General features: G+C 50.8%; 1 protein-coding gene across 2 annotated transcripts in view; it reads right to left on the bottom strand.

Annotated features, from left to right (window-relative positions):
* LONRF3 (LON peptidase N-terminal domain and ring finger 3) overlaps window positions 1-21,622 on the bottom strand; it is a 32,468-nt gene extending 10,846 nt beyond the window's left edge. The window contains exons 1-6 of one of the 2 annotated variants that reach the window (XM_068533491.1): window positions 20,660-21,622; window positions 17,908-18,026; window positions 14,618-14,740; window positions 10,552-10,707; window positions 8,279-8,543; window positions 7,494-7,584 (exon numbers count right to left, since the gene is read on the bottom strand). In XM_068533491.1, the coding sequence (XP_068389592.1) occupies window positions 7,494-7,584; window positions 8,279-8,543; window positions 10,552-10,707; window positions 14,618-14,740; window positions 17,908-18,026; window positions 20,660-21,476 (1,571 nt within the window). In that variant the 5' untranslated portion in view covers window positions 21,477-21,622. The remainder of the gene's footprint in view (window positions 1-7,493; window positions 7,585-8,278; window positions 8,544-10,551; window positions 10,708-14,617; window positions 14,741-17,907; window positions 18,027-20,659) is intronic. The other variant, XM_068533492.1, reaches the window with a different exon arrangement.
* Between the last annotated feature and the right edge of the window lie 372 nt (window positions 21,623-21,994).

Here is a 21,994-nt window from a genome sequence, read left to right as displayed (position 1 = left end):
ACCTTGATTCCATTTTTCACCTAAGCAATGTTTACAGCCTGAAGGATCTCAAAATTGCACCTGTAACAAACATAACTGCCTTTTATATGGATGGATCGTTTTCCTAGGGACAACACAGTAATGTTATTAATGTGCTTACTGATGGATAGACAGACAGACACATACATATATACATGTGTATGTATACACATACTTTAATTAGATCCTATTTTAATTGTTTTGCAGGAGCTATTTTTTCAAAGCAATCTGAGGATCTTTTAAAAAGCTGTTCTGTACATTCAGAGATTCATGGATTTATTTTGCTTAAAGAAAGGCTCACCTGCAGCAGGACCATTGGATGGGGGCAGCTGAAGATGATGCTTCAGAAGCGGAGCTCGCACCCACCAAGAGGACAGAAAGAAGGGAAAGACGCCTGACCAGCCTGTTTTGACCTCACAAGAGTGTTCAGTTGAGAGGAAGAGGCTGCAGGCTGCACAGCCCCCTCGTGCGGCCAGGAGGTGCACCAGCAGCCTGGCCCACACAGCCAGGCTGAACAGAACAATCAAAACGTCAGAGCTGGAAAGTACTTGAGAAGAAAATCGAACCCACCAATCAGAATGAAACTGAGATCCAGAGGGGATGAAGTGGCTGAGCTAAGAGTACACAGCCAACTGTTGGCAGATGAAATGGAAAAAGAAAAGGTACACGACTTCCCCTTCCAGTAGTGTGCCTTTTCTGTTAGAACAATGATTCTCAGCCACTGCTGTGTGTGAGAACCACGTGTGTTGCTTTTTCTTTAAATAGCTTTATAGATGTATTATTGACATGCAATAAACTGCACATACTTTAAGTGTACAATTTGATAAGTTTTGACACATGTACACGTCTATGAAACCACTTCCACAACCAAGATAATGAACACACTTGTCACCCCCAAGTGTCTCCTTGTGCCCCTGAGTAAACCCTCCCTCTTGCTCCTCCCCAGACCACCCCCCTCCCACCATCACCTGGGGAACTTTAAAAAACTACAGAGGCCCAGGATCGCACCTACAGAGATGCAGATCAGTTGGTCCAGGGTAAGGGCCAGGCATCAGGATTTTTAAAGCTCCTGGGGCGGTTTTAATGTGTAGCCAGGGTTGGGAATCACTGTATGACACAATCCTACTAACCTCTGCGTAGGCGAATCTACTCTATTGGTCTCCAAACCTAATTATCAGAGTCCCAGGTGGAACTTTAAAAACGCAGACGTGGCAAAGTCTCACTGGATAAAGTTTACAATTCAGGAGGTCAAGGGGAGGAGCAGAGATTTGATATTTTTAACAAGCCAATCAAGGTCTGGACTAGGAGAGAGATTTTTCATATATTTACTGTTTTCTACTTTTTAAATGTTATCAACCTGTTTAAAAAGCAGTTACTCTGTTTACCCGAGTTAATAAATTTTAGTTACTAAATCGGCCAAAAAGTAAAATTAATTTTCCAAAAACCTCTTTGATGAAGGTCCTAACCAGTGTACTAAGGCAAGGAGAAAAAAAGTCTGAGGACTTAAACGGGAAAAAACAAATCTGTTGTTTTTCACAAATGGTATGATGATGAACTTAGAAAATCTAAAAGAATCTATAGAATGATTATTAGAATTAATGAGAATTGATAGAATTAGCAAGGAAGCTAGAGAAATACACACACACACACACACACACACACACACACACACACCATTCAATTGTAGCTCTATATACCAGCAACAAGCATGAGAGAATACATTTTTGAAAAGATGACATTTACAATTGCTTTTGAGTGCCCAGGAATAAACCTAACAAAAGTTTATGAGACCTCTATTGAAAGAAACTGTAAACATTTCATTGAAAGAAAGTAAAGAAGACCTAACTAAGTCCCAATAAAAACCCCAATGGGTTATTTTACTTGTTTGTTTTTGTGGAACTTGGCAAGTTGATTTCTAAAGTTTATAAGGCAAGGCAAAGGGCCAAGAAGAGCTGAGACACTTTTGAATAGCAGCAATGTAGGAGGACATGCTCTACCAGACATCAGAACTTATTATAAAGCAGTAGTGATTAAAACAGAGTAAGACTAGCACAAGGACAAATAGATCCGTGGAATAGAAAAGAAAGCCCAGAAATAGACTGAGACCCAGATTCTTGATTTATGACAAGTGTGGCACTTCAAAGCAGAGGGAGGATTTTCAATACATAAATAGCATTCTCAATAATGCCATCTGGGATAGTTGGCTATCCATAGGGGGCAAAGAAGTTGGACTGCCTCTCACACCATACACAAAAAGCAATTCCATGTGGGCTGTAAAGATAAATGTGAAAGGCAAACAGTACAGCTTCTAGAAGACAAGACAGAACATCTTTCTGACCTCAGGGGGGAAAAAAAAGATTTCTTAAACAGGACACACACACAAAAAAGCTAACTGTAAATGAAAAGATTGATCATTGTTACTGCATTAAACTTAAGAACTTGTTAGCGCGTCGAAAGGTGCCATTAAGAGAGCAAAAAGGCAAGCCAGAGCTGGAGAAGATATCTGCAGCACACGTGACTAACAAAGGACTTGTATGTAGAACATACATAGAGCTCCTAAAGTCAGTAAGAAAAAGAGAGATAATCCAATCAAAAATGGGCAAAGAGTTATATACGCACCAGCAGACATAAAAACTGTTCACAGTAACGTTGTCCATAATAGCTCTAAACTAGAAACAGCCCAAATATCCATCTAGAATATAACTGATTTTGGTTGATTCATACAATGGGACACTATACACTAATGAAAATGAACAAACTTCACCTACATGGAATAACATGGATAAATCTTCATCCTGAGGAAAAGAAGCCACAAAAAAAGAATCCGTTCTGGATAATTCCACTTATATAAAGTTTTTTTAAAAATAGGAAAAATGAAATTACACTGTTTAGAGATACATACAAGGGTGTCAAGATAGTGGTTTCAGGGGCAGTGGGGGGGCGTGATTTGGAAGGGGCACACGGGCAGCTTCTGGAGTCCTGGCAATGTTTTATTTCTTGGGCTGAGAGGGGTTCCATGAGTATCCTCTTTACAATATTTTGTTAAGAGAATATATTCATATTTTTACATACTTTCCCACTGTGTCTATTTCACAATTTAAAGTGTTTTTCAAAATTGAGATTTGCAGGCTGATTTTGGGAACTACTGCTGTGATCTAACTACTAGAAGCAGCCAAACCAGATGATCTCATTTCCTCAGTGATCTGAGACCTATGAATCTGAATGCTTTTTATACATTATTTGACGACGCTAATAATGAAGACTGATTGATGAATCTGTATCTGCAAAACTATTTTTCTTGAGAATTTCAAGCCTTTTGTTCATTAAAGAATGTAATCCACATACAAATAATAATGATATAGCTGGCCAATTAATTGCAATAAATACTGACAATTAATGAGCAGATGAATGAAACAGACACAAAAGGATACAGCAACTCTTAGCAAGAGCTATGATTAAAATGCTCCTGATCTGAGTGGTCACAAACAAGAATGCTGCCACAGATGCTGCATAATTATTGCTTTGAAATAATTCAAGGTTCAGATGCTTAGAATACATCATCTTTCAATACTCAACCCACTTCTATATTCAGGCTGACTGAGTACAGTGACTGGGGACAGATGGAATGTATTTCTCTTGCTACCCTGGCTGTGCACAATACTGTTTTTCATATAAATTAACTTTATACAGTCATAGGCAATAATTTGACTAGCTCCATTTTACTATTGAGGAAATTAAGACTCAGACAAGTTAAAGAACTTGCGCAAGGTCACACAGCTAGCTAATAAGTAGCAGGGCTTGGGACGTGGAGTCACACGTGAGTCACAAGCCCATCTTCCTTCTCCACTGCATGACACAGCCACGACACGACACACGACTGTGCGCTCATCTCTACCTAGAACACATACCATCCATGTACATGTAGATGCACACACTCACACACACACCCTTTTCTCTCTCCCTCTCTGTCTCTCTCCCTTCCTTCTCCCCACTGCCAGAGAGAGAGGTCGCGCTTGAGAGAGAGAGAGAGAGAAACTCTCTCTATATAGATAGAGCTAGAAATAGATATATACTCAAATCCCTCTCCCTTTTATTTACCAGTTTAGGTAATGATTTCGGAAAACACTTCAGGGGGGCATTTATAAATCAGAGTAGGGCCAGATTTTCTCACAAGAAGGCATTTTACATTGTCACAGTGATGGAGTAAACAATAGTAATAATAAATGCTTTCAGTTAGATGTCAGCCCGGATAAAATGTTTGGCTTGTCTGGAAATAGCTATCTTTTCCCACCAGTTACATCCTTGTATTGTGCTCTTTTGCTGCTATCAAATGAGAGCAAAGAGGGAATGAGGAGGAGGGAGGGGACAGGGGGAGAGAGAGAGAGAGAGAGAGAGAGACAGAAAGTGAACTGACTCCTTAACATCCAGCTACTTGAGCAGCTAAAACTAGGTTAAATATAAAGCTTTTCATTTCAATTGACAAAGAGGTCACTGGGCCATTAGGTAACTGGTTCAAATATCAAACATTCCTGCTCCACATCTCAAAATATCCTTGTCACCCCAGAAGTGCTGCTTCACAGCAGCCCCAGAGGTGGCCCCCAGGGCTAGGATATCTGGAGCAGGTAAATCCCAAGGGAGGATCTGCAGTCACTAAAGACTGAGGGGCAGAGAGTGACTTCCCTCAGCGGAGCTCTCCCGGTCCAGCAAGGGAAACTCGGAATGGAGACTGGAAAGTTTCTCATTAGCTCGCCCTCCAACTGCTGTTCCATTCACTCTCTCCACCATTTTCCCTGAGGAATTTATAAGCCGCTCCTGATTTTCCCTCTAGAATCAGAACAAATAAATTCACACTCTAACTTGTCTTCTACCAATGCAGCACCACGGCACTGGATTTCATTCTAGAAACCTGCACAGGAGGTACTAATGTCTATAGTTTCATGACCCGGCAGATTGTTTGAAAATATCTACCCTTAAACCCTCTCCACCAAAGACACATGAGGGTCATAACAGAACGTAATAATAATCCTAATAACAATTTAAAAAAGAAAAACACTGAAGAGAGGTAGAAACAGGAGCTTTTCCAAGACTGCAATAATTCAAGCTAAAGCATATATTTGAAATGGCCTCTGTCAACATGTGATTTCTGACTTGGAGACAAGCCCTGTTGGAAGGGGAACTACATGCTTTTGAACTAGGGCTACAGTTTTAAGAGCCTTGCGATCAGAAACGTTCTCTAGACTTGGCAGGCTTCTTTTCACCGTAAAGCAGCTAGAGGCCCACCCACCCCACCCCCGGCCCCGGTAACTTACCAGCCCATACAATAGCTTCTCCAGGCAAAGATGGGTTTTTGCTTTGAAGTCTCATTTAGAACAGAGCGGCAGGATAAGGGAAATAATGGCTTTTAAACTCAGAGCGAGCCAACTAGAAGGGGGTCTTATCCTCTTGGTGTTTATTTCTTGGACCAAATTTCTAACCTTTCTCTGAAGCTCCCTGTTGAGATCAGGGACAAACAAGATGAAAGGGAGAAAGCAGAGGAAAGGGAACAAAAGAACTTCAACCTCAGGATTCTTAGCCCTCAGGGAAAACACAAACAGGATGAGTCTGCGTGTTTGATTTTGCGTCCCCGGGATGCCGGCAGGAGTGTTAAGGAGGGTAAGTACACCAAAGACCCAGGCTTTCTGAGTGAGCTGAATCAAGTCTATCAAAGTCTGACCTCTGAAGGACCATGGCTCACATCACAGACTGAGAGCCACAAAGGCGTTATTACCTGTGGAGGCCCATTTGTCTGCTTGGAAGCAGAGTTTGTCTATCATCTCACAACTTGGCTCTGGCATGACCCACCTGCTATGTTGTTGTGAGGGGGAGGGGAACTGGTTATACAGCCCATCCTACCCTCGCCCACTCCACCTCAACTCAGACAGTATATGGAAGGCTTTCTTCCAGTGCTGCTACATTCTTTATCGAGTCTGTCTGAGCTTCTGAGCAAATCTGACAACTCTAATTTTTTTTAAGAGAGAGAAAAAGTATGTGTTCGGGCAATGGCTACCTTACTCATTTTTATTCAGAGGACAAGAAAAGTCATTCCGAGTACAAATGCCTGGGATTGACATGGAAGGCATATGTGCTTGTAAAGGGCAAGAAAACCTCTGAGGAGCCTCCGTTGGCTGGATCCATCTGTGTGGTGGACCGAAAGATTTTTCCTGACATCTCTTCTCTTGGTTCAACCATCTTAACAACTTTTGTGCAAATATCTCAGCCTCCTTTTAAAGCTCTCTTGGGGGGAAAAAAGGCACATTTGAGAATCTACTGAAAGCTGTGGACCTTGTCCTGGAAAACTCACACACACACACACACACACACACACACACACACACTTTTACATATAACTTCATGGAATTCTTAGATCTATTAGAATCCATAGATAGAACCCCCTCAGGGGCCCATGGACCTAAAGTTAAAGAACCTCTGGTCTAGGAAAAGAAGTTAACATTTATTGAGTACTTACTATATGTCAGGCACTATTCTAAGTGTCTTAAATAGATTTTCTCAATCATAACAACCCCATAGAGCAGGTACTAGTGTTCTCTATTTTACTCATGAGAAAACAGTGGCAGAGAAAGTCACTTGCTCCAGGTCAAACAGCCAGTAAGTGGCAGAGCCTGGGTTGAAACCCAGGCACCCTGGCTTTGGAGCAGCTCCTCTTAGCCGCAAAGCCACAGCTGTGAAATGAAACAAGTGAAAGTAATTTCTTTGCACAGACCACGGCTGTAGCAGTTTCCTTTTTGTGTCTGTTGGAGGGTGGGCAGGCATGTGGATAATTTGTGTGTCCAGAGGTCTGAGAAAGCAGAGATGATGTGGCAGTGAGTGGAGGAGAGACGCTTGGCCAAGTGGTACATGCCCACTACTGACTACTGTGCAGGGCCCAGAACAAAAACTAGTCAGGCCCTCTCTTGGCTTCCAAAGAATAGGCCTGTGGTGCTGACACTGGCCCTTGAGCTTTGAGATCTTGATCAAGTAGCCAGTTGAGATTAGTTCCAGGGTCACAAACTGAAACACCTACAAGGCGCCAGGAAAGCAAAGCAAATGTGAGAGGAAGGCTGGTGTAAGGCAGTGGCCATGGGAGGGGGGCCGTGACCAACTGGAGTGCGTGTCCTGTCTCAAAACATTCACCTTTCACAAGCCCCCAAAGCCCGTGAAGGCCAAACAAAAGACATCCAGCCTGTGGGCCATCAGTCTGTGACCTCTGAGCAGACCGTTTCCTTCCCACTCTCTAGGTATTTCCAAGTCAGGAGTGCGGGGAACGCAGTCTGTAAACAAGGGACACAAGCTAGCCCGTGTGACAGTTAACGGCGTGATTTCCATTTTGTTAGAACCACGCTTTTCCACGCTAACCGACCGAGCAGTAGTTCACTAGCAGACAAGTCCAGACACCGGAGGCGAAGAACACTCCGGCGGTGACAGTACACATCACATACCTCATACAGAGGGAGCATTCAAGGTCAGAGGCGTCAAAAGATGCGAGTGGAACGCTGAGAGCAGGTCTGGCCCCCGGAGCAGCGGGAGGACCTGTGGTTTAGAGCAGAAGTCACAGGTGAACCAACCTCGGTCTCACAAACAGCACTTCTGAGGCAAAGAACCCAATTATCTTTTCAGTCTGCCGCTCTCACCACCTCCCAGAGAACTGATTTAGTGGCCACGTGAGCCACTGAGAATGGGGTACCCTGAAACAGGCGCTCACAGGCTTCCAACAGTCCCATAAAGAGACGCGCAAGTCAGGGACCGTCCGGAGCCCTGGGGGCTTCCTTCAAATGCACCAGGCACCTCACTCAACAAGCGGCGGCGGCAGCAACTCCGCGGACTGAGCCAGGCCTTCAGAGCTGACACTGAATCTTGGCACTGCCAGCCGCTCTGGGAAAGGTATCAAGCTGCGGCGGCTGCTTCTCAGATGCCTGCCTACGGGAACACGACTGGGAACGAGCGGCGTGAGGCCTGATCGCCCTGCCCTCACCCTACCCTCCCGGAATGGGGACGGGGTTAGCGAGAGGCTGGCCTGGAAGGAAGTGACACCATCGAGGGCATGAGATGTCAGTACTCGACGCTGTGCTCTCACAGAAACCCCACAGCCACCCCGGAGGCGGCAGAGCTGAGAGCTGGGCCCCATGCAGAGCCGCGGAGCCCTCCCGTGGAGGGTGAGGGACCTCCGTATACTGGTGAGCCGGGCCCTCCTCCGGGCCGCTTGCCCCCCGGGGAGAGTCCGCACCTGGCTTAGACGCTTTCCTAGGCACCTCTGGGTCTTGGGGTTCGATTTGGCAGCGCTTCCTTTTCTTCTCCTGGCATTTGCCAGTCTTGCTGGAGGCAGCCTGGGGAGAGGCAGCGGCCCCCTCCTCCTCCTCCGCTCCATCCTGGTCCTCTGGGCCGTCTTGCCGCCTGTCCCCTTTCACCGGCACGAGGTTCATCGGGCTGCCTCTGTGCCCCCTGGCTGCTGCCGCCTCCTGACTAGAACAATGTGGGCGCTCCAGCGTTTCCTGGAAAGAAAGAGCCAAACATCAGGATCTACTCACGACCAACATCGGCCTCTGATGCTTCTCCCCAGGGGCACAGTGAGAAGATACCGCACAGTGCTGACCATCTAGAGGACGTGCAGCTTAACTGATGGGCGGTCATAGGGCACAGGCAGGCCCAGCTGGGGCGGGGCGGAGGAACCTCTGTCTGAGGCAAGGACAGAAAGGCGTGTGGGGAGAGAGTCCTTGGGCCGCGCTGAACTGGAGAATGGCAAGTGCAGTGCCAGGCCCCGCTCCTCTCCAAATCAGTCCCCAGGCACTACCTGAGGGAAAGCAAGGCATGCAGTACAGCGAGGGCACATCCAGCCGCTCAGTACTTCCTCTCACCCTCACTGCCATTCCGGGCCATCCTCGAGCCCCACACCCAGCTCCCAAAGAACTTTCGGGAAGGCTCTGGCACAGGTGTGTTCACAGGCCTGCCGAGTGCCCTCACGCTCCAGAGCTGTGTGTTATACTGGTCAAACAAACTAGGGGCAAATTAGTCTTTTCACTAGATTTTGGGTGAAAAGTCTGAAAAAGAGACAAGATCATTTGGCAAAACGATCAATAATGTCTCTAGCCTTTTAAAGAATTTTTTTCCAGGAGAAGGATCTAGAAAAAACAAATCCAATGACAAGGTGTTTATGCAGGTTTACCTAGAGAACCCCTCTCTACTCCACATCCACAGCACACGGGTCAAAACGCTCATGCTCTTTTCTCCCCTCCAACCCCAACCAAAAAAATTGGTAGAGAGATGAAAAATGGGCAGTGCACAGCTGGGAGAAAATGATGAGGTAAGGAGAAAAAGGATGTGGGTTTTCTGAGTCCCTAACCTGGGGAGTTCAGGGTTTTTTCAGCACTATGGCACTGCCGCATCCTTTCCACGAGCCCCAGGCATAGTCTACACGGTACACTGCTTTGCAAGGCAAAGTTTGGGTGGAAACCCAATCCCTGCTCCCCAGCTGGCTCACATGGGAAAGCCAGGGGTGCTATTTTTCTTCATTTCAGATTGAGCTGCCAGTAGAAGTCACTCCAGACACTTTGGTTCAGTGTTAGGGTTCTCAATCTTGTAATAATGATCTCAAACAAGTATTGAAATGCACTAGGGGTGCTTTGATTTCAGGAGATACTCTTAAGTTCTGCCCCCCACCACCCTTTTTTGAGTCAGGTACACCTGCATTTTATTCATTCTCCAGAGCGGGGAAAGAAGCCAGGGAAATGTAAGATTCTCACCTGTCAGAGAATCCAAGAAGCCACAGAGACCCCAGGGCTCACATACAGGGGAGGAACACAGATCACAGATGGAGGGCAGGCAGATGTCCCGAGGTGCCTAGATCTTCAGAGCTCAACTCTGCCTTCACGTCTGCCCTTCTGAGCCCCAGCCTCTGCCCACTTGCCCTCTGCTGGGAAAGCTAGGGCCTGGAGACCATCGTTTTCAAAGACTCAAATACCTGCGACTTCCTAAGTCGCTTCCCTCTCCCTGGCTCCAAATATGTACTGGAAGTCTACTTACGTGTAAGACACGGTGCAGGAATATGAAATTACCTCCCCTTGGGGATCAAATGGAGTTGTCTTTGCACAAGGAACTTAGCTGGTGCTCAAAGACGAGCAGCTTGCACAAACAAAAAGCAGGAAAGGAGGGGCTGTCAGGCCCTCTTCCCAGGCTCCACCCCTAAGCTGATAAAGCCACCCCGACTGAAGGGCTCCAGGGAAGTGGGGCAGTTCCTTTCTAGTTCTGTCAACTCTCTCTTTCAGCTGGATCTGACCAAGAACTGAAAACTAAACGTAATAAATCATCAACCCCGGGCCCCTGCCTAAAATCCAATTTCATCTTTAAGAAATAGCCTTCTAGCAAAGAACGCAGCCATGAGCGGCTCCATTTCTTCTTTCTCAGGAACCGAATGAAGTAGGAGGGTGAGGGCTCACTCCCCACGTTTGCCCACAAAACAGCCAAACGAAGCGTCACGAGCGAACTGGGTGAGTGGAGTTTTACCTGTGACAACTCTGGTAGATTATGGCTGGTGCCTTCAGTAGCCAATGACTCTACGTGTTCCTTTAATCTAGGGTGAGGTGCCAACAGCTTCAGGATATCGGGAGAATGTTCCTGAGAAGCCCCCGGGAGTGATGGTGAAAAGAGACTAAGGAGAAGCTGTGACATAAAACAGAAGACTTCACTACTTAAGTTTCTACCGGTGCTTGGGTGAAGGGCGGGGGGGAGGAAGGGGCAAAGGGCACAGCTTGCGGGGCCAAACTCCAGGGAGGAAGCCTTGGACCAGAGACCCCGACACAGCGGGGTAGGGGTCCTCACTTCAGCGCATCGGAATTGCCTGGGGAGCTTAGGAAAACTCCAGGTTCTAAGTTCCCATGCCCGGCTCCCCCAGGTCTGAAGTGTGGCCCGAGAATCTGGATTTTTAAAAGGCACTACAGATGCCTTTGTCAGCCTTGCCAGAGGTACAAACCACCACTCCGCTGCTACCATTCCGTAGAAATATCTGCAGGGGGATTTCAAAACCTACCTAGGAGGAAAGAGGCAGAGGTGAAGGCGGGAGAGAAGCGTCAGCTGGGGGACCTGGAGTCGTGTCCGCGACACCCCCATGGGTAGAAGGTGACAAATGTCATCGAGGTTCCTCGATATTTCTTCCCACCCTGCCCATTTTGCTCCCTCCTCCATCAGCCCCGGATCATGAATCCCTTCAGCAGTGAAATGTTAGGAAAAGCAGAACCCAACCTTCCTCCCTCTTCTCCTAGTCTCTCCTCCCCGTTTCTGGCCTTCACTTTCCAGAGAATGTCAGGTATCGTCAAGGACTGGGGGCAGGCCGCTTCCAGTCTATGGCTGGCTTCCTTTGCAATTGATAAGCTGGGGGCAGTGGTGCGGGGGCAGGTAGAAGACCCAGAAGGGACCGTGAGTCAAAGATGTGCGGTCGCGTGGACGCTGTGCCATCAGCTGCCCACATCCTTGTTTCAGTTCTCCCCTGTGAAAGTGCCAATTATCAATATACATATGTATCTATCGTATGTAACACAACACAGGAAGGCAGGTCACTCACTTCTAAAACAGATTCACAAGTTTGCCGCTGAGACCCACTAAAGGGCGCTCCACCCCTTGTTCTGGGTAATAGGGTATTAACTGATCAGGAGAATCTGACCGAAACTCTGACCAAACTCTCTCTGGTTTGATTTGCTCTTTTGCTAGCCCCTAGCAGTTCCTTCATGATGTTCCTTCTGACGCCAGCACTTTCCACATAGCCAAGCCCTGCTCATCCCTCAAGGCTCAGCTCCAGCACTACCTTCCCCTACTCCCCCAGCCTCCCTGATCTCTCCTGTCCTTCTGTGTTCTCGACTACACCATAAGATAGCACCTTACACTACACAGTCTTGTGTTAGCCTCAAATTGCGTTGCAGATATAAGTCTTTCTCTCTAACCAGATGGTCACCTTCTGGAGGGCACGTGACAGATGTCCAGTAAATACCCATCACACTGGATGGAACTGAATTAAGACACTAGCCATCCCAGGGCGCAGGGAGAGGCCTAGGGTTCAGACCCAAAGTCTTCAGCAGATGCCTCTATCTCCTCCCAGCTGTAAGTTGGTAAAGGAGTGAGGTGGGGAGGTACTCACGGTGCCCAGGGCCATAAATACCAGCTTTCAGAGGCTCCTCTTCCACAGGAGCCAAAGTTGGCTCTCAGAAGCCCTCCCGAGTGGCCCACCAGGACCAACCCACTTCTGAAGCAATCTCCCTGGAATTCTCCCAGAAAGAGCACTGGGCAGCCACAGGGCATCCCAAGGTACAAGGATAAAAGGGTAGAGTGTGGTGAGAGGGAAGGAGAGGCAGAGAGGGAACTCGAAGGAAACAAAGCAGAAGTAACAGCAGCACTGACCTCCTTCCTTTAATACCTAAGATCTCAGACTAGGCCTTCTCAGTGGCTTTGGAAAACAAAATTTGGGGTCAACTCTCAGTGAGAATGAGCATGCCACATACGAATGGAAGTCAATTCCACTTCAGTGTCAGCCTTTGAAAGACCCAGATGAGTCAAGAGGGCAGAAAAGAATCTGAGGTAAATACAAACATTAAAAAGAAACCCAGGCCTGTGAGTGGCTAAGGCAGCTAATTAATCCCAAGTGAACCTGGACCATCTGTGTCATATCTTTATCCCTGGAATGGGAACAATCCAGTAAATAAGCACAGCGGAGGGTCCTCAGTGTTCTTAAGTAGCTGCCATGCCTTCGCCACACTCAGTGGAAATTCGCCTCTAAATTCTCACCCTAGCTTCAGGACTCCAGAACACTCGTCACAGGCAAATGCTTGCTTGTATTGTCCGAAATTTATATTACACTATATAACAAGTGCAAGATTGTAAGGTAGGTCCTTGAGGACTGACACTGTGGCTTATGCCTCTTTGGGTCTCAGAGCTTAGCACAATGTGTTGCCCTGCCCCGTTAAGGCAGCTGTGGAAATGACACTAGGTGGTCTGTAAAATCGGGCTGTAAAGAGAGATCAACCCAAATGATGATACCAGAGCCTCTCAGGCCAACTGGGAAATGGACAAATGAGAATAAAGGAAACCACTCACTCCTGAGCCCAACACCTGCCTCTTTTGGCCTTTGCACACTCTGTCCCCAAAAGTCAAGGCTCTTCTAATCACCTCTGTCCATCCATCCCAGACCTGGATAATTCCATTGCTGCTCTCCCCCCAGCCCCAGCAGTGGGTGCTGAGACTCCTGACAAGGCCTCCTGGAAGGCAGGATGGTGGAGCAGCTCACAAGGCAGACTCTGGAAGCAGGTGGGGTTGCGTTTGATTGCTCTTTCACCAATCACTAAGTGTGTGACCTCAGGAAAGTCACCAAGCCTCAGCTTCCCATCTGTCTCATCTGTAACGTGGGGATAAATAATAGTACCTACCCTCATAGGGACATTGTGGAAATTAAATTATATCTTCCCCATAAAGCTCATAGCACAGTGCGGGGTGCATAGGAAACGCTCAATAAATGTTGGCTATTATTATTATTATTATTACTCACACTATGGAGTACAGTTAAGATTTGGGAAAGGGTCCACAGCTTGGAGCAATTCTCTGCCACCAGCGCTCTGACTAACCAGGCCAAAGCAACTTCCCGGAAAAGAAACCTTCCGTGAGAGGCAGAACCTCCAGAGCTCAGCTTCCCCTAGTTCACTGATTTTGCTAAAGATTCCTTTCTGGAGCCTTCAGAAACCACTCCTGTCTATTGCGCCCTTTCTTCATCCACTGCTCTGCCTCACTGTACTGGGACAGAGGCGCCTGGGGAGTGGCGGTGAATAGCGAGTGGGAGAGCAGAGGCCACCACTGATTGCTAGCATCCGACTTCCAGGCCAACTAGCCAGACACCGTGAGAATACATTGCAGAACAGTAAGCAACGAAGTCCACGAACTGAGGATGCTTGAGCCTTCACTAATGCGCCCAGTATTTAAAAACTAACATCCACATTCTCCCAGGACTCAAGGGTTGGAATGACTGTTTGGATTATATTGTAATAGTCCTTGACTTATATTCTGTATGTGTTTTATTTCTAGCAAAGGAGCTGAAGGTTGGAGTTCTGCATATGGCAGGGCAGATGGGACCCAACATCCCTTCTGAGGAGCTGGCTGCCCTGTGTGACTGGTGAAGCTGTGACTCAGCCCAAGAAAAGTTCTACAACTGCAGGCAGCCTCACACCCAGGACCTCTTGCCAACAGCCAGAATCTCCTCAGTGGGCCTCCATCCCCATGTTAACTTATTTGGTTTTATTTTGTTTTGTTTGTTTCCCACTGACAACCCAAACCCCGAGTCAAAGAAGCAAGAACATTCCTCACCAGCTCCTACAGAAATGCAGGAACTGCTCAGTCTGATTGTACATGCCAAAAGGATGGTGCTTCCGGGCCATCAATTGGCACTTGTGTCTCGCTCCTGTCCCCTTGACCCAGGGAGCCACCCACTCAGGACCCCCAATCCCAGGAAGGGCAGCTCCCTCACTCCCCCCACCCGGAGAAGACAAGAGGGATGGGGGCCCACTGGGCAGCTGGACCTGACGTCATCTCAACTCACCCTTTGGGCTGCAGCTCTTGCTCTTTTGTTCTTTCCATCGAGGGACACACAGTATAGAAACTCCCTTAGTGCTTCCTCCACCTTGCCTAGGGTGGCTAAGGCTTGCGCTTTTCTGAAGTGTGCCTGGAAGAAAACATGAGCATTCAATCCCATTCTTATCCACCTCTTGATGCTGCTATCATTCATAACACCAGCTAACTGCTTCATGGGTTTTCACTGTCATGTGAAGGGTTTTAAAAGGACTATCTTATCTATAGCCCTACTAGGTAGGCAACTGTTCTGAAGCCCATTTCCAAGGAGATAAAACTGAGACCCAGAGAAATGACTCGCCCAAAATAACCCGGGTGGGAAATTGCGGAATCAGGTTTTGAGCCTGGGACTGACTGATAGCGAAGCCCAAATTCTCAACCACTGTGCCATACTACCTCCCCCGCAACTCCGCCTCCCCCTCTCCTGGCCCCACCATTGTATTGGAGGAGGTACCAAATGTAGCAAGAGCCCCCATTTGAGCACATACTAACCAGGTTTCAGGACCTGCCTGGATGGGCCTTCCTGGTAACTGGTCTGTCAAGCAGAGACCTAGTCCACGTTGCCGGCTGAGTGACCACCTACACTCACTGATCATTTATCAGAAGAGGCCCAAGTGAGCCAAGGCACGTGATCTCTCCAAGACCTCGAAGGTAGCTAGTAGCAAAGCTGGAACTAGAACTGTGCCCCCACCCCCCGCAAAGCAGACCGCCCCTTTGGAGGGCTAACCAGGGCCTGCGCAAACGCTTTGGCTCTGGTGGGCTCAGCTCACATCTGCTCCCTCGCCACATCTTGAAATAGTATAAGAAGTTTTAGGGCTCCTCAGGGTCCAAGCCCAACTGCCCTGGGAGAGAAACCCTAAGGGGTAGGAGAGGAGCATCCTGGGGAAGAGGGAGGAAAAAGAAGAGAGGTGGGAAGAGGGCTGCCTTCTCTCCGTGCCTTAGGACAGGTGCTCCTGGCAGCTTGGCTTCGAGGCTGCCCCTCAGGGGCCTGCTCCCCACTCCCTCACCTCCACGGCTGACCCCGAGTGTAACTTAGTGAAGGAAACAATCCAGGTTGCAGCTGCTGGGCGCTCTAATATGCGGGGCCTCCCCTTCCGACACACCTCTACAGGCCGCGGTGCCCTCCGGCTCGGGCCTGGCTACAGGGGCCAGCCGGGATCTGCCTTCTTGAGCAGTGGCCCCTGCTCCAAGCCTCTTGGGGGCCTCCCCCAGAACTCTCCCTCCTTCTGGAGCCGGATGCATGGCTTGTTGCATCTTCCCAGCAGTGCTCCAGGGGCCCTCAGGAGAAAGGCTTGTGTGACATTTCAGGGCGGCTAGAGGGGATAAATGCTGGGAGCCTGGAGAGGCTTTTGGGATCTGACCAATCATACCAAGAAGCAACCCATATATACTCCACTTGCTCAGGGCAGCCAGCTCACCCTACTGGGAGCTGTACCGCCTGCAGGAGAGTTTGAGAAGCACCGAGCCCTGGCTGGGTGGCTGGAATAGGGCTGCACGCGGTGAACTCCTCCCATAGGGGCGTTTCATATAGAAATGGTGGGAAATATGCAAATCGGGGTGTGAGGTGGCTCTGAATCAGAAGCCTCGGTTCAAGTCTTCTCTCAACCCCCAAGTCAGTAGAGTTCTCTCGTCACTGCCTCTCTGCTTACCCCAGCGCTTTGGGGAAATGAACTCCTGTTTAATATTTCCACCAACTCTTCCTTCACGGGGGAAGTCACTTTTCCTGTTTCATCCAAAATGGTCCACTGCTTACTCAGCCTTGCCTCCCACTGCACTGTGGAGGCCCCAGCCCTTAGGGGGCCTAAGCAGAAAGAGCAGAAAGAGTTGCAAGAGAAGTCCTCTTACGCCCAGGCAGCTCACTGGCCTGCGCCACTACAAGGCCTGAAATGCTCCCACTGAAGCTCCGGTGGGTTAAGACTTTGGTGACTTTGAATAAACTGTAATTGTGCTCCTTGGGAAAGAGAATATACTAATCCATCATCACTCATGAAAACCTTCTCATGAAAGAACATACGAGATTCACTCTGACATTAATGGCCCAGTATGCAGCTCCACAATGTTTTATCTGAAGTTCCCAGATCCAGAAAACAGTCTGATAATCCAATATTTTCATAAGCTTGACATCAAAATCATTAGGTGGCAAAACCTGACCTAAGATGATATGTGTTACAGTCTTTGTCCCACTTAGTGTGTATTTTCATGTAATATCCTGCAGAAATAGTGTGTGTGACTGTGGGGTGCTGTCCAGAGCTAATACCTGGTCTTTGTGAGATTGGAAACATTCTGGATTCTGAACCTATCTGGCCCCACGGGATTCAGATAAGGGATCACAGCCTTGGATGAGCTGGGGTTGTGTAGAGAGAGGACTACACCAAGAGCCAGCGTTACAGCTCACAGAATGGTCTCTTGGCCACGCTCACCTGTAACCCTCACTGCATCCCTGTGAGGCGATCAGGGCAGACAGCAAGATCTTCGTTTTGCAAACTAGGACATTTAGGGTTCAGAGAGTGAAGCGACTTCCCCATGGTCACTTAGCTTGCAGGTAGTAGAGCCCAGGCTCAAATCTAATCTTCTAAACAAAATATTGAAATGTGGCTGAGGGCCAGTCCTGAGGCCTGACAGAGATGCAGAAAGTGACACTTTGCACCCTGGCATCTTGAGAGATGCTGAACCTGTCTTTCTCCCCACCCTTCCATGTGACCTACATGTTTAGGGAACCGGCAGGCTGACTGACTACATTAAGGACTTCAGATGGCAGAACGAGCCAGCAATACTTCTCTCTCCCTCCTCTTTCTACTGTCCTGGGAAAAGAATGATGCTGATGATGGCAGACACATACAACGCTATGTGCCAGGCATTGTTCTAAGTATCTGCATGCATTAGCTCATGTAATCCTCACAACAAACCCCGTGAAGTAGATGCTTTGAATATCCTCATTTTATAGATGAGGAGATGACGTACAGGGAGGTTAGGTAATTTGCCAAGGCCGCACAGCTAGTGAAAGTAGCAGAGCTGGGACATAAACTCAGGCAGTCTGGCTCCCAAGTCCATGCTCTAGAGTGTCACAAGGCCCAGGCTGCTCTGCGGGTCATCAGTGGAAGATCAGCTCCCTTGCAGATCCCTAAGTCACCCTTTGTCAAGGGACCCCCCCCCCAGCTCCTTTGAAGAGCCTTCTCCCTGCTCTGAGTGAGGGAGGCAGTCCTTCCTGCCAGTTCCTGTCTGCAGTACAATTCCTTCCCATCCCTCCCATCCCACACTCACCTTAAACCCCATGGGGCGGAGCTTACATGCTATTTCTGCATCGTGCAGTGCATCCTCATGAGACTCCAAGGTGAAATAAATTTGAGACCGGTTGCTGTAAAGCAAGTGGTCATTTGGAGCTGCCAAAATGAGAAAAAACAAACAACAACAAAAAAACCTTGAGCAAAATGGCAAGTTATCTAGGACTTTTCTACTAGGGACCCAAAGGGGTAAGCTCGATCTCCAGCCCTAATGTTGCCCTGCCTACCACACCCCCCAACCACTCTGGGTCTGAGCTTCCCCACCTGTAAAGAAGTCATTTTTCCCCTTCTCTCAAGCAGTTCCTTAGAGGGCCTGTGGTGTCAGTGGTGCATTAGCAACTTTGACATACAGGAAACTCTGGCACCCTGCTTCATGGCCGTGGCTAGCAACTGGCAGCCTGGCTTCTGGGTGAGGTACTGCCCACAAGGAAACAGGCCAGGGAGGAAGGAGAAGGGATGGCCAGATGTGACCCCCATCCTTGCCACCAGGAAGACAAGTCCAAGTTAGTCTCCCGGTGATATCAGCGACATCTCTGTCTACAAACCCCAGCACACATGAAGTTCTTCTGAAGAAAATAGAAATGCGTCTGCAAGCCTCCATCCTCTCATTACAGATGGGCAGATGTGAATGGACAAGGCTTCTGGGAATAAAGTGAGGTTGGCTCTCACCAATACTCTGAACCACTAGATGCCAGGGCTGGAAAGGCCTTTAGAGATCATCTGGCTCAATCAACCCATTCTTCAAGGAAAATCAAGCCCAGAGAGGGGAAGGCATCTGCTCAAAGTCTAGCTAGTTGGCCAGACTCATTGCTAACTTGCCAGACTCTGAATCTGGGGTGGGAGACAGGTTCCTTTTTTTCCGAAGGGGAGTGTAGTACTTCGAATAGTAAGGAAGAGAGACTGGCCATCTTCCAGCACAAAGATACTCTTTGTTGGGGAGGTCCCTTTCCTCTTAGAAGGGTGAAGAGGTCTTGACATTTTTCACCCTGACTCCTCTGGTGGTGCAAAGAAGAACCCCCAGGGAAAAGTGGTGACAACAACAAAGGGGGAGGAGGAGGAGGGCAGGAAGGGGCTTTTCCTGGCCCTTACGGGTCCGCTGAAAGGAATGGAACCTCCCTTGGAGACCTGGGCTTAAGCGGCGCCACCTGTCTACTTCATACTGCCCTGCTCTTCCCCAGGGACTGGGCTCCAGCTTCTGCTGCGGGAACAGGCTTTGCTGGGGTTTTCCCCCCAGGGGTGTGCAGAGGGTTCGCCTGGGTGCCAATTACTTGCTCTTAAGACATCAGTCAAGAGTTTGCAGTCTCCTCTGTCCTTTTCCTTGCAGCACACACTGTGCTTTGCTTGGGCACACGGGGTCTCGTTCCTCCCCCTCCCCCATTACCTGTTGCAAGCTCGGGTGGAGATTCAACACGTGGAGACGCCAGCCCACCCCCTCCTCCACCCATCCGAGTGGGGCTCAGGGCACCCTGGGATCCCAGAGCCCTGTCTGCCCAGCCCTGTCGCCTCCTCCCCGGCACGCTTCGCCAGACACCGCGCCCCGCCACCGAGCTCCTGGCAGCCGGCCAGAGCTGGGCAATACCCGCGGCTCGGCGGCCACTTCCTGGGTCCAGACGCGGGGGGTCGGGGAGGGGGGGAGTCGTTCCCTGAGGGAACTCGGGCGCCCTAGTGCGGCCCGGGGCGCGGGACTGCCCACATCGCCCTTGAGGCCGCAAAGACCACCCATCCCTCCTCAGGCGGCACGGGAAAGCGGGACAGAGGCGGGCCCCTTGGCAGCCAGCCCACGGTCCCCGGGGATCCCCGAGCCGTCGCCTGGCCGGTCGCCCTCTGGGCTGTCGGGCTGGTGTTCGAGGCGAGAGCGCAGGCTGCGGGCGGTCGGGCGGGGGGGGGGGGATCTATTTCAGCCGAGGATCGTGTGATAGGAAGCGGTGACAATGAGTCACAGGGCGACGGGGCGCGAGCGCTCCCCCCACCCCGCCCGCACACGCTCGCGGGATGGTTTCCGAGGCGAGCGTGGCCCACTTCAGCTACCTCAGCCATTACACAATCCCGCCCGCCCGCGCGGAGGAGGGGCCGCCCGGCCCGGGCCGCTCGCGGCCCTTATGCAACCAGTGCTCTCCTGACCTAATTCCACGCCGGACCCACCCCACCGGGAGCCGCGGCCCCGGAAGGGACAACTCCCGGCAGCCACGGCGGCCCCAGGCCGGGAGCGAGCGGCAGACGCAGGCGCCGACCGAACATCCCAGGCTGGCGGGAGCCCAGAGGCCCCGGCGCGCGAGTGGGAAGGGTGCGAAGTTCCCCTGCTGGCCCGAAAGCTACGGGCAGGTGTTAAGAGGGGCCCGGGCGCGCAGAGACAGAAGGAGAAGGCGAGCCCGAGAAACAGACGGTGACACCGAGCAAGAGCCAGAGTGACAAAGATACGGAAAGAAAGAAAAAGACGGAGAAACAGAGCGACACCAACAGAAGCAGGGGCTGAGACACGCAGAAACACACAAGCTAACAAGAGACACATAAAAAGACAAAGAGCAGAGAGATAGACAGAGACCCAGAGAAAGGGCGATGAACCAGTAGAGACAGAGAAGAAGTCGGAGACGGAACTCCAGAGCCCCCCTCCCCCACTCCGGTCGCGGTCCATCCGAAGGTCCGCGCGCCCTCCTCCGCCCGGGTCCACCCCGCAGCTCCCCGCCGGGCTCGTGCTCCCGCCCGCCCCGGCCCCGGCGACACGGTGGGCTCACCTAGCCTAACTGCCTCGTTGTACTTGAGCAGCGCCGCCTCCACCTGGCGCTCGCGGTACAGCCGGTTGCCCTCGTGCCGGAGTTGCGACGCCCTTGCCGGGCCCGGGAACAACTTGCCGAGGAGGCCGCTGAGCACCACGTTGACCCGCAACGGCGGCGGCGCCTGCTGCCCAGCCCGCCGGGCCCCGCGCGCCCGCCCCGTGGCCACCATCAAAGCGGAGAGTTTGACCCCGCACAGCGCACAGCGCCGGTCGGCAGCCCGCCCGCGTTCCAGGCACAGTTTACAAAAGGTGTGTCCGCAGGACAAGGACACGGGGTCTGAGAGAAATCCATGGCACTTCCGGCACTTGAAGCCGTCCCACACCTCGGTGGCCTCGGCGGCCGTCGCCGCCCCTGCCTCTTCCGCCGCCAGCGCGCAGCTCGCTCCGCGGCTCCCGTCCGGGGGCTCCGGCGCCGGCTCCTCGCCTTGAGGGACTTTCTCGGCCAGGCAGCGCACCAGCTGCTCCAGCTGCTCGGCCACCAGCTGCTGCCGCTCCGAGAGCTGTCGGTACACCTCGAGGGCTTCCCGGAGGCGCCCCCCAGACGCCAGGGCGTCGGCCTGCGTGAGCAGGACTTTGCACTCCGGCGTCGAGGCCCTCGGAGGCCGTTCCTGCGGCGGCGGCCGAGTCGGTAGAGGTGCGGGGCCTTCTGTAGCCGCCTCTGGGTGGGGGTCCGTGTCTCCGCGGGCCGGTGATGCCGCCGGCTCCGCCAGCTCTAAGTTGTTGCTGCAGAGCTCGGCGGGCAAGCTCAGCATCTGTTCAGTCTGAAATGAAGCCATAGGGAGAGGGACATGCGTGGGGAAGAGGCGTCTAGGGGCCGGGGACGCGGAGCAGGGAGCGGCGGCTGGAGGGAATCGGGGCTGCCACGGCCGCCGCTCTGCCGCTCGCCGGTGCCTGCACTGCCTCCGCGAGCTCCATGCCGGCCGCCCCACGCCGCCTAATAACTGTCTTGTCTCAGCAAAGTGTTATATAAAACGACACCACGTGATGCGCCGCCACGCCGCTCATTGGCCGGCGGCGGGGCGATTGTTACAAAACCAGACAGTTTTGTAACAGTGTTGCGCTTGCTTCTTTGGGCTTAGCTTTTCTTGGCTTCTTTTTGCGGTTGTTTGTGTTTACACTCTGCCTTAGTTCCCCCTCGCAATGTGGTTCCTTTCCGGAAGACGGGGAGGGAAAGAAAAAAACCAGCGTCTTCTCCTGGGCTTCTCTGTCTCCAAACCCTACCCCATCCCACCTCCAAACCCGTCAGCAAACAGGTCCCCTCTTCCAGCCGCTCGCTAGCGGTCCCCTCTCCCCT

The sequence above is a fragment of the Eschrichtius robustus genome, chromosome X (assembly GCF_028021215.1).
Source record: "Eschrichtius robustus isolate mEscRob2 chromosome X, mEscRob2.pri, whole genome shotgun sequence".
In the NCBI taxonomy this organism is placed as follows: domain Eukaryota; kingdom Metazoa; phylum Chordata; class Mammalia; order Artiodactyla; family Eschrichtiidae; genus Eschrichtius; species Eschrichtius robustus.
Note: the sequence above shows the minus strand (reverse complement) of the source record. Positions and strands in the feature narration are given on the sequence as shown.